Source organism: Entelurus aequoreus, linkage group LG03 (assembly GCF_033978785.1).
Source record: "Entelurus aequoreus isolate RoL-2023_Sb linkage group LG03, RoL_Eaeq_v1.1, whole genome shotgun sequence".
Taxonomy (NCBI): domain Eukaryota; kingdom Metazoa; phylum Chordata; class Actinopteri; order Syngnathiformes; family Syngnathidae; genus Entelurus; species Entelurus aequoreus.
This window is the reverse complement of record NC_084733.1, coordinates 33208814-33221571: the sequence shown is the minus strand read 5'-3', so window position 1 is coordinate 33221571 and position 12758 is coordinate 33208814. Positions and strand designations below refer to the sequence as shown.

Below are 12758 nucleotides of genomic sequence, written 5' to 3'. Positions count from 1 at the left end.
TGCATGAAAGTTTAAAATTAGCATATATTAATGCAGTATGAACAAGAATGTTTTAATGTAGACACACAGAATCATCATACTGGTGTGATTATATGCATCAGGTGTTAATTCAAGGCTAAGGCAAAATATCGAGATATATATCGTGTATCGTGACATGGCCTAAAAATATCGAGGTATTAATAAAAGGCCATATCACCCAGCCCTAACTGCAGCCCATGAGGTCCACCTCCTCAGGAAAACACATGTACAGGCCTGCCTGAAGATTTCCAATGAACATCTAAAAGTTTCAGAAAAGGCTTGTGAGAATGTGATATGGTCAGTTTAGATGAGACCAAAATTTGGCTCTGTAGCATCAGCGCATCAAAAGGCTGATGCACAAGGTCATATATATATACCAAAGAATTTTGGATGACCTGCTGACCTCAGTCAGAAAACAGAAGATGAGACATGGTTGGGTATTTTTTTTTGTCATAAAGAAATACAGTCATGTGTGCTTACGAACGTATCCCTGCAGACTGTATTGATCTATATTGATATATAATGTAGGGAACCAGAAATATTAATAACAGAAAGAAACAACCCTTTTGTGCGAATGAGTGTGAATGAGTTTAAATGGGGGAGGGAGGTTTTTTGGGTTGGTGCATTAATTGTAAGTGTATCTTGTGTTTTTATGTTGATTTAATTTAAAAAAAAGAAAAAGAAAAAGTTTTTTTTTTTTTTTTTACATTTCTTGTGCGGCCCGGTACCAATCGATCCACGGACCAGTACCTGGCCGCAGCCCGGTGGTTGGGGACAACTGGTCTATAACGAACACCATGTTCAAACATAAGGGTGTCCAAAAGTGCACTTGGCACCAGGACACCCATGGCCCAGTTCAATGATCGACTTTGTAGTTGTGTGATCGGATTTGCGGTCTCATGTATTGGACACCTGAGTGAAAAGAGGGGCGGAGCTTTCTACCGATCACCACCTGGTGGTGAGTTGGCTCCTATAGTGGGGGAGGATGCCGGTCACAACTGGCAGGCCCAAAAGCATTGTGTGGGTCTGCTGGGAATGTCTACCAGAGTCTCTCGTCAGAGAGAGTTCCCACCTCCGGAAGAACTTGGAACATGTCACGAGGGAAGCGCTGGACATTGAGTCCGATTGGACCATGTTTCGCACCTCTATTGTTGAGGGGGCCAATTGGAGTTTTGGCCATAAGGTGGTTGGTGCCTGTCATAGCGATAATCTCAGAACCTGCTGGTGGACACCAGCGGTCAGGGATGCCGTCAAGCTGAAGCAGTCCTATTGGGTCCTTTTGGCTCATGGGACCCCGGAGGCAGCGGACAGGTACCCACAGGCCAAGCAGCGCGTGGCTTTGGCGGTCGAAGAGGCAAAAACTCGGACATGGGAGAAGTTCGGCAAAGCCATGAAAAACTACTTTTGGATGACTACGAAGCGATTCTGGACTACCATTCGCCGCCTCAGGAGTGGGAAGCAGTGCACTGTCAACACCGTGTATGGTGGGGATGGTGTGCTGCTGACCTCGACTCAGGAGGTTGTGAATCGGTGGAGCAAATACTTTGAAGACCATCTCAATACTACCTACACGTCTTCTTAAGAGGAAGAAGTGCCTGGGGAATCTGTGGTGGGCTCTTTTATTTCTGAGGCTGAGGTTGCCGAGGTAGTCAGGAAGCTCCTTGGTGGCAAGGCTCTGGGGTTGGATGAGATCCGCCCAGAGTTCTTTAAGGCTCTGGATGTTGTGGGGCTGTCTTGGTCGACAAGATTCTGCAGCATTGCATGGACATCGGGAGCGGTGCCTCTGGATTGGCAGACCGAGGTGGTGGGTCCTCTCTTCTTAGAAGTGGAACCGAAGGGTGTGTTCTGACTATTGTGGGGTCACACCTCAGCCTTCCCGGTAAGGTCTATTCAAGTACACTGGTGAGGAGGCTACGCCTGATAGTCAAACCTCGCATTTAGGAGAAACAGTGTGATTTTCGTTCTGGTCGTGGAATTGTGGACCGGCTCTTTACTCTCGGCAGGGTCCTTGATGGTGCATGGGTGTTTGCCTAACCAGTCTACATGTGCTTTGTGGACTTGAGAAAGCCTTCGACCGTGTCCCTCGGGAAGTCTTGTGGGGAGTGCTCAGAGTGTATGGGGTATTGGTCTGTCTGATTGTGGCAGTCCGCTCCCTGTATGATCTGTGTCAGAGCTTGGTCCGCATTGCCGGCAGTAAGTTGGATCCGCTTCTAGTGAGGGTTGGACTCTGCCAGGGCTGCACTTTGTCACCGATTCTGTCCATAACTTTTATGGATAGAATTTCTAGGTGCAGTCATGGCGTTGCGGGGATCCGGTTTGGTGGCTGTAGGATTAGATCTCTGCATTTTGCAGATGATATGGTCCTGATGGCTTGAACTGGCCAGGATCTTCAGCTCTCACTGGATCGGTTCGCAGCCGAGTGTGGAGCGACTGGGTTGAGAATCAGGACCTCCAAGTCCGAGTCCATGGTTCTCACCCGAAAAAGGGTGGAGTGCCATCTCCGAGTTGGGATGGAGATATTGCCCAAAGTGGAGGAGTTCATGTACCTCAGAGTCTTGTTCACAATTGAGGAAAGAGTGGATCGTGAGATCAACAAGCGGATCGGTGCGGCATCTGCAGTGATGTGGACCCTGCATCGATCCGTTGTGCTGAAGAAGGAGCTGAGCTGGAAGGCAAAGCTCTCAATTTACCGGTCCATCTACATACCCATCCTACCTATGGCCATGAGCTTTGGGGTATGACCAAAAGGACAAGATCACGGGTACAAGCGGCCGAAATTAGTTTCCTCCGTCGGGTGGCGGGGCTATTCCTTAGAAATAGGGTGAGAAGCTCTGTCATTCGGGAGGAGCTTACAGTAAAGCCGCTGCTCCTCCACATCGAGAAGAACCAGGTGAGGTGGTTCGGGTACCTGGTCAGGATGTCCCCCGGACGCCTCCCTGGGGAGGTGTTTAGAGCACGTCCCGACCGATAGGAGGCCACGGGGAAGACTCAGCATACGATGGGGAGAGTATGTCTCCCGGCTAGGGCTGGGCGATACCTCGAATATACTCGATGTATCGCGGGTTTGTCTCTGTGCGATGTAGAAAATGACTATTTTGTGAGTATTCCAGCATACGATCTCACGCAGTTGCTTTTAGCTGCGGGCATTACACTACAGGCTTTTCTCACTCTTTCTTGTCTCTCCTTTTCACAGAGAGATAAAACAAGCGCACCTTGTTACATATGTCACATACGGTCGCGCGTGCAACGTCATACGCCCTCGCCGAGCAGAGAGGTAGCGGCATGGGTAACGTTAGCTGTGGCAGGTGGTGAAAGCGGAGCGGTGCGGGTGGTAATACGAGAGAGAGAAAGTGCGAATCTGGTAACAAATGGAGGAGGAAGAATTAATTCCCAAGAAAAACAGCACGGGGTCCATTGTCTGCCGGTGGTTTGGCTTCAAGCGAGAAGATGTTGAACAGACAACCGTAATAAGTAAAGTATGCGGGAAAAGCGTTGCTACAAAAAGTAGCAGCACTACTAATTTGTAGCGTCATTTGAAAAGTCACCCGCGAGAGAATGAAGAGTGCTTGAAACTCTGCATGTCAACATCTCCGGCCGGTGCCACAACCAACAAAATGCCGAAGCAACCAGCACTGACCCAATTGAGCCTGGCGTCTTCGATTTCCAGATCAACATTGTATGAAAAAAATTGTCAAAAACAGAAGGAGATATAGCGAAGGACATACACAATTTGATTTCCTATTATGCAGCTAAATTTTATTTTAAAGGTTTTGAAATATCTTGGGTGACATGCACAAAAGTGCACTTTATTTCTTTCAAAATATTGTAGTGGCATTCTGTACAAAAAGTGCACTTTAATTTAGTGTTGTTTTGTTATGTCATCTTCGTGACATCATGCACAAAAGTGAACCAATAGCTTCTTTTAAAATGTCTCTGACAATCTTGCACTTTTGTGCCACTGCTTAATAACTGTTTAATAAATACAGTTTTGGTATATAGACTTACCGGTAATTGTGATTTCCCTCTCTGCAGGAAAGTTTAAAATTAGCATATATTAATGCAGTATGAACAAGAATATTTTAATGTAGACACATAGAATCATCATACTGGTGTGACTATATGCATCAAGTGTTAATTCAAGGCTAAGACAAAATATCGAGATATACTGTATATTGTGTATTGTGACATGGCCTATAAATATCGAGATATTTATAAAAGGCCATATCGCCCAGCCCTACTCCTGGCTGGCCTGGGAATGCCTCGGGATCCCCGGGGAGGAGCTGGAGGGGGGAGAGGGAAGTCTGGGCTTCTCTGCTTAGACTGCTGCCCCCGCTACCCGACCTTGGATAAGCGGAAGAAAATGAATGGATGTATGGATATCAGACGATCACTGTAATTTATTTCTGGTTGGCTTTATCAGGGTTATGTCAACCCAAATTTCTTGGCTAAAATTGCAAAGGGAGTTATGAACTCATGCAGGTCTTCAAGGCAGTGGGCGGCCAAGTCCCAATCTTCGGCAAACTGAAGCTCATGAACCATCACAGTTTTTACTTTAGATATTGCTCTTAGTTTAGATAGGTTGGATGGAATCAAACAGCCTGACACCCATACTTATGCGTCCCTCCATTCCTTCATGAAAATGCCAAATTATGCTTGTCAGATGGGGTGGGCAGCCAGACCTGGGTAAGTGTTTCCACAGGCCCTCTCTATCGACTGTCAAAAACCTTGGTCAAATCAATAAATGTGACACGAATACCTTTTTGTTGTTCAACACATTTATCGTGCAGTTCTCTTAATGAAAACATCTCATCTACTATACTACGGTCACCTCTGAAGCTGTACTGAATTTCAGGTTAAATATTTTTTACTGATGTTGGATATAACATGCTTCAAGATGATCTTTGCAAGGCACTTGCAGAGATGGGACATAGATGGGTTTGCCCAGCGTCACAAGGATGCAAAAAATACTGCCAAGGTAACCAATGACTAGATCAAAAATAAGCATGTTAAGTTTCTGGACTGGCCAAGCCGTACTCTGGGCCTGAATCTCATAAAAATCTGTGGCGGGAACGGAATTTTCCAGTTGCAGAGTGACAACCTCAAGATCTTCAACAAAATGTATGTGTAAAAAAGAGGGCCAAAAATTCCTCCTGAGATGTGTCTAACCCGGATGACCAACAACAAAAAACAGCCTATTTCTGTGTTTCCACATCAGCTACTAAGTCGTGTTTTGCTTGAATTTATTACGAAATAAACCTATAATCTTTTATTGTAAATTTTTTTGTCTCACTCTGTTGAAACAAAATGTGTTTGTAAGTACGTTTTGAACAACAAAATTCATCCTTTGGTCAGGGTAGACGTTCGCAGGACATGAGAGGGACAATGTTTTAGAAAAAGGAATGATGACAAAATGTGAAGATCGGGGCATAAAAAGATGATGGGACAATGTTGAGGGTAAGGGAGATAATAGGGAGAAAGAGAGGGAAAGAAAGAAGTGACAGATGTAGAAAGACTGCGGAGGAGAGGTGTGTGCAGGAGAGCGACTGGGAGTCAATAATGACTGATTACTGTAATTCAGGCTGTCAGAAGCATCGACCTGCTGCTGTCACCAATCAATACACACCAGGACACCAGCAGACACACAAACATCTCTAAACCAGCGTGTGTGACATCACTCACCCACATACACTCTGTGTGTATGGATGGACACGCATGTCTTACACAAACATGTCACACACACACTCGCGCACGCACGCACACACACACACTCGCGCACGCAAACACACACAAACACACAGACGGAGTCCTACAAAAGCCGACTGTTACAAAGACATTGATATGTGAAAGAAGGTGCATGTGCACACGCTCACACATTACAATGGAGGTGTCAGCTACGAGCTAAAACCCCTCACTGAGCCTCACAATCTCTGTCTACGTCTGACTGTGTGGACGTGAAGCAAAATGGATTCTTCAAACCAGCACTGCACTCCCCCTAAGACCTGCACCCCACCCACTTCTTCCATCCTCTTGGTCAATACCTCCACTATTACTACGTGTTTTATCTCATTGAAAAGAGGGACAAGTATGGGGAATATCAAATGTGAACCTGTGTTTTTAGCAAAAGGGGTGCTGTTTTGATTCTGGGGGGTTGGATTTCATTGATTCCATAACTACTGTTCACAAATGCCTTGGGCTTACATATTGGGCCATATATTGGGATTTATAGTTTTTTTTAAATATTTTAAATTATTGACATTTGGCATAGAGAAGCTGAAGTTTGAGGGGAATCGTGCTACATTAATGTTGCAGTGACTGGATATTAAAAAGCAAGTTAAAGGGTGAAGATACTATTTTCCTTATAGAAAGGCTTCCATTCTACAACAGTCCAAACGTTTATTAAATCAAATGCCACTTCATAAAAAAAAATTGCAAAGCGTCCGTAAAGATGCTGCATAAAACCAAACTCTGATAGATCAGAGTGATTGTGAAGGAAGTCAATAATACCAATTGATTTGAGGACTCGCATCAATGAAGCTGCCATCACTTTTTATCACTTACTCAATGTGCACCCATCCTTAAGATTCTGCAAAATGTTCCCAGACATACATGTACACAATAACTTCTACAGTACTGGCGCAAACATTTTTTTTTTGATCAAAGTAATTCAGTTAAATAGCAGAAGTGGAACATATTAAGTCATGAAACATGCCTGTTCAGAGGTGCTGAGTTGGTTCTGTTGAGACCACAGTATCTCATTCTGTTCAATGCCATTTTATCCGGTCGCTTAAAAAACTACTGCGGTCCTGTTTATAGTTATGGTACTGTGTTAAACTGGTGTATTTTTTGCTGTAGGATATATGTGTTTGCTAATGTACAAGAAATATTATCCCTACAACTCGTACAAACCTCAAAATAGGAACCATTTCCAACAAAAAAAAATATCTGTGAAAGTGGTAGAAGACAAAGGACTATAAATTCAATGTATCATGTTAGAATACAATAACCTAATGGATATGAAAATGTCACTTTAGGAACATATTTCCAATAAAAACAACAATGAAAAGGAGAAATAACTGGTTGGAGTTACTTACACTGATCAATGTTCTAATGTTTTTAAAAGGATACAAGTTCTGGTAAAGAGGAATGAGCGATTTCAGAGCTCGACTGGCATTGATGGCTGTGGCCCTGACCATTGTTGGCAAAATCTTCATGTCTACAATGGCGCCGTCGAACAGTGGCCCAAAAAATGGTACCTATAGTGACCAAAAATATTGGGACAAATGCAATTAGCAGAACAATTCATTGTCTCGTACAAAGCAATAAACAGTTAATTGATGTTTTATTGAGTAAAAATAATCAGGTCTGTGCGTCAAACAAGAAAAACAAACTGAAATCAAGTTGTTTTTATGATATATTACTACTTGATTGAGACAAGGCTTCTTTTCATATTTAATTCAATATTCTGCTTGAGGAATCCACCCAAGAGATTAGGGTTTTTAATATAATTATTTTGAAGACCAGGTCTCCAGCCTTTTTGCTCTATGACTGAATACAGTGATGCAGAAAATATCTTATCTAACTTGCTTTTGGACTCAATGATAATTCAATAGTTTTGCTCGCAGGATGAATGAAACAGAATACGGTTATGATATTAGTGTTGCGGTATCTCTGTCTATGTTTCTTATACAGAAAAAATACATTATTTTATTGTGTTACTTGTTGTTTAAAACACAGTTAGGCTATCAGTGCTGTGGTATTAATGTCTGTGGTTTAGCCTAAAACATAAACCAGAGCAGCATGACTCTCCCTTGGATTGTCAGACAATCTGGATGCATGTCTGTGTTGTCTGAACATGCACGCGCATTTATAAAAACTGACAGTTTGCAACTGCAACAGTACTAAATATTCTACAAATCTATATATAGTTTCGGTTTAGAGATGTACATCCACTCATATAGGGAATGAATGTCATGCATACATTTTGGCTACCTTTATTAATTATTTGAACCATTCTTTTCATAGGGTGGAATTACTTTACAATGAATGTATACTGCATATTAATAATATTATATACGGTAATCAACACAAGATCAGAATTATACAATTAATATAGGTTCAAATATATACATAAACCTCCATAAATAATTGGTTAAATGTCCTTTGGATAAGTTCATCTTGGACATAATTCTGGCTGGACATTTGACCACTTTTCTAAGCAGAATTGTGTATTTCATTACAAGGGTACATTTAAAGTGGTTAGTTTGCTGGCAAGGACCTGGCTTTTAACAATGTTTCACAAATATTTTTTTGGGAAGGCTATTCCAAACACTTAATTTAACAATAACAACAAAGCCACTGTTATTTCCCGTTCTTCTGAGTAATCGTCCATCTAAATAATTTCTGTCAAACAAATTATTCTATGCTACCAAAGGGACCCAAAGAAAGAAAGTTGCTGGTACCTCAGGTTTTTTAAGGATATGGATGGAATACATGTGGTTTTTCATGGGGTAAATGACAATCAGCACGTCTCCAAATTCAGTAGGGATAATCCCACGACGATAGTCTCTGGAATGTTCTGACCAAACAATGTGAACTTCGTCATTACCCAGGTGTCTAAGCTGGATAGGGAAGAGAAATAATTGAAAAATATTGAGGCATAGAGATTACTATTGAAATTTTAACAAAACAACACATTTTACTTTGTGTGGTACAAACCTATTGCATGTCAAGCATACAAATGTCAGACAATGAGCTAGACTGAGTGTATCCATGATACAGCCAAGGTTTTGGATTGTTTGTGTGTACTGCTGTGTGTATGTATGTGAGTGCAACGAGACTGGCCCTGAAGGTGATTGAGTGAACGTGTAAAGATGGAGAGTGGACAAGAAGATGGAGTGAAGCTCCGGAAAGATAAGAATACGGGCTGGGAGACAAGACAAGTGTGTGTCACGCATTCACAAATGCACAGCTGGTGATAGCTCTGTCATTAACCTCAATGTCAGACAAAAACACACTCCAGCCTCCAACAGTGACACTTCTCTACTTGACTCTTGCATCTTGCAATGGCTGCCGTTTCATGTGTTTTTTTCTCTGGACACTTGCACAACTCCACACGCCCACAAAGTAGTAAGAAAAAGCCAAGGCTATTTAATCCTTCCCTTTCCACGATTCTGAGCAACAACTGATATTTTGTTATCTTTTCTGTGTTTACCTTCTTTACAGATGACCATTTTCTAATAAGCAACCTGGTAGTAGGGTTAATAGTTTGTAGATAGCTTATTTAGTAATGGAAAAAGAAATAGAACAGTAGGAAGAAATAGATAAAGGAGTAAAAAAATGCCAAAAACATTAAATAACAGACGAATATAGAAAGTAAACAATTTTAAATAATGAATACCTTGATAAGATGACACTGGACAACATTGTATGTGTATCTAAATACAGAATATATAATAGATTAAACTGACAAACATTATAAATGACCTAATATAACATTACAGGATATACGACAGAAAGGAACATCTTAAAATAATAATAAATAAATTGAGGATAAATTATGTCAGACATTGTGGTATTCATTGATTAATACCACATGAATGCATTATTTTCAATTGGGATTGAGTTTATGGTTTCTTTTTGATTGTTGGGGGTAGCTCTTTGATGACAGATTGACAGCCCTGTATAGGCTTGGCTTGATCACCTGAATGTCTTTTGTTCTTTTGGGCCACCTTACCAGATATTTTTCATTTGCAATTTTGGGACACAGAAGGGTTTTGTGAGTTCTATTTCTGGTAAATGTAAAAATAAAATAGATCTGTTGACTTGGACTTTTCCTATCCTGTGGCTTTTCCTAAATATGTTCGACAGGTCGTAACACTTACTCAGGCATGAAACATTAAATATACACTTACAGTATGTATTACACAAAAACCCCTCAGGTCTTCTTCAGTCAGTTCGCTTCCTGATTGTCACGTGAAATGAAACAATGGCAAATCACTGAGTCTGAGGTTTTACTGTCCTCGATATTAGCCACACACATCTGGATTTCCTATCGTAACATGTATATTTGTCAGCACAGACAATTGTTTTGAGCAGATTGTGGAAAAAACAAATCACTTTACACCACAAGATAACACACCACACACCAAAGATAATTGGTCAATCTTTAGTGACATCAGATAAATGGGCCTTTGCTGTTTTTGGTCAGAAGGAGGCAATCAGGCTCAAAATCTTCACAATTGTCTTTTTTGTGTGTACCAGGGCTTAGGAGTGTGTGTACTTCTGTGCCTTATGTGGTTATATGGACAGGGCTAAAGTGGAATATGTCATCTATGGATGTGCATTTATGTCAGGATAAACAGGTTCATTGTGTATGCGTGTCTATGAGTATGTGTGTTTTATGGGGCCATCAGCTGATCAAGGAGAGGGATGGTGTCTCGCAGGCGACGATAATCCAATCAGAAGCCTGCAGCGACATGATAGGCCAAGAAGGAGGAAGTATGATCTGATTAAAAGGACATTATGGCCATGTGCAGAGTGCCCAGTGCCTAGGGGCTGACAGGTGTGCACACAAACACACACACAATGTCAAACACACTAAATCTGCTTGTTGGGACACTAATACAACACCATGCACAAACACAGATGTATTTGCAGTAAATGTTGTTGGAAACTTTGGGGGTTATTGAGAACAAACACAACCAACAGATCTGTAGGTCTATTTGCATGTACATGAAATACCTGTGTTCATTTGCAATGTTGTTCTCATGCACAAATACACTGAGATTTACCGATTGAATTACAGTAAAAAATGGCAGTGTATAGCAGCATTTTGGATGGTAAATGTTGTAGAAAGAAAATAGTATCTGTTTTTGCCATGAGAAGTCCATATAATCTACATTAGTAGTCTACATGTAGAGTGTCTAATTTTAAATTAGCACCGGCATGGAGCTGACCAATTTTTTTTGTAATAATGTTTTTTGTTTTTTTTAAATCTTATTCTACATCTTTTGCAAACGCTTTGCTGTCCTAAGAGGTTTTAGTTACCTTTTTAGTGAGGTTGTGGTCCTGATCATGGGGCATTCGGGTCGAGACATGGTAGATTACCTCAGTGGTAGAGGTGGCATAGTAAGGTGTGGTCTGGCCAGTACTGCGGTTCCTCTGCAGACCCCCCATGAAACCACAGTGAGTGGTGAGGTCCACCTGAGGAAAACATTGTTTAAAAAAAACAGAAGTAGCCATTGTATCAAACTTGAGTAAATTCTACAATTACACTGACAATGGCAAACAAAAGTTTAATTGTAAGTGTTTAATAGTTAATAAATACAAACAAGCTTGCAGAAAGGAGATAATCTTAAAAACACATTTGTATTTTTTATTACCTCCCAACCCAGTCCGGAAACAAAGTCTTCATATGCCTGACTGCCCGTAGTGTTGGTGAGTATGGAGTGTTTGTCTTCTTGGCCTTCAGCAACGTAAAATACAGCTATCTTATGCGTCTCTCGACTAGATGATAGAGGAAAAAATACAAATATAGAAATTCAGAAAAAACTAACCTTGCTAATGAAATAGTTAAGAGGCATAAAGTGCATCCTTAAAACCTCTATGGCTTTCAGAGTTATCCCCAGAAAAGTCAATCAGAGGAAAGGAAGGTTGTAAACATAATTTGTACATGTGATACTAAAATGACCAAGGACAACATCTGCAGAATGACAAATCGGAAAGACAAGCGGAATTTAAGAAATACATTTTTAAAGCAGGTGTCCAAACCTCACATATTGTAAAATCAAAGGACGCTGGGGCTATTTCAACATTTTTTAATTTTGTTGAAAACAATCTTATATATTTCAAGAAAAAACAGCCTGCATTACAGCTTTGTGTTATAGTTGACAAAGCATTTTAGCATCACTGTTACAACCAGTATTTGTTTTGTTTTTTAACCCTCAAGACAAAGACTTACTTTTTGTTAAATATTTGCTGTATTTCTGGCCAGAATTTTTGTTGTGTTACTCACTGATAAATGCTTTTTCGTAAGGTTTTTTTTTATTTTAAATTTCAAAACTACATGTAAAACTATTTCACTGGCAGTTATTCAACAATACCCCAAAGCAAAGCAAGACATTGAAGTCCTTCATTTTTTAAAGGGCTTAAAACCTTCTTTGCTTAAATCTCTCAATAAACTTCAGCCATAAACAAAAATACCAAAATGTAATGTTTTTTATTTTGACCCTTTGAAGGCCCTCTAATTAAATGTCACAGTTGTATTAATTTGCATAATTCATAATTTTTCTAATTTAAAAATGTGACATTACTTTAACAAAAGACTTTCAAAATGGTAAAAAAAACAAAACATTTTATTTAGCACTGAAGTTTATTGAGAAATGTTATCAAAAATGTAAAAAAAATAAAATAAATAAAGTTATCACATCCTTCAAAGACTTAAGAATGTTTATGCCCTGTTTGGCTTTGAAGATAATTAAAATAGAATGTCCGTAGTAGGGGCTGGTTGCAACCTTTCCACGACTGCCGAGAGGGCGCTAACTATAAACAATCCAAAGTGTTAAAAGTAATATATCCCGCCCTCTTTCGGCTTTGAGCATGTACATACAGTGCATCCGTAAAGAATTCATAGCGCTTCACTTTTTCCAAATTTTGTTATGTTGCAGACTTGTTTCAAAATGGAATACATTTTTATTTTTGGCTTCAAAATTTTACACACAATATCCCATAATCACAATATT

At 40.4% G+C, this 12758-nt stretch overlaps 1 protein-coding gene across 8 annotated transcripts in view; it reads right to left on the bottom strand.

Moving 5' to 3' along the window:
• ralgapa1 (Ral GTPase activating protein catalytic subunit alpha 1) overlaps positions 1-12758 on the bottom strand; it is a 142795-nt gene that overhangs the window by 39953 nt on the left and 90084 nt on the right. For 7 of the 8 annotated variants that reach the window (XM_062041659.1, XM_062041660.1, XM_062041661.1 and 4 more), the window contains 4 exons: positions 11400-11523; positions 11065-11220; positions 8478-8636; positions 7144-7271 (listed from right to left, as the gene is read on the bottom strand). In XM_062041659.1, coding sequence (XP_061897643.1) covers positions 7144-7271; positions 8478-8636; positions 11065-11220; positions 11400-11523 — 567 coding nt within the window. Of the gene's footprint in view, positions 1-7143; positions 7272-8477; positions 8637-10218; positions 10484-11064; positions 11221-11399; positions 11524-12758 lie in introns of those variants that run through there. The other variant, XM_062041663.1, reaches the window with a different exon arrangement.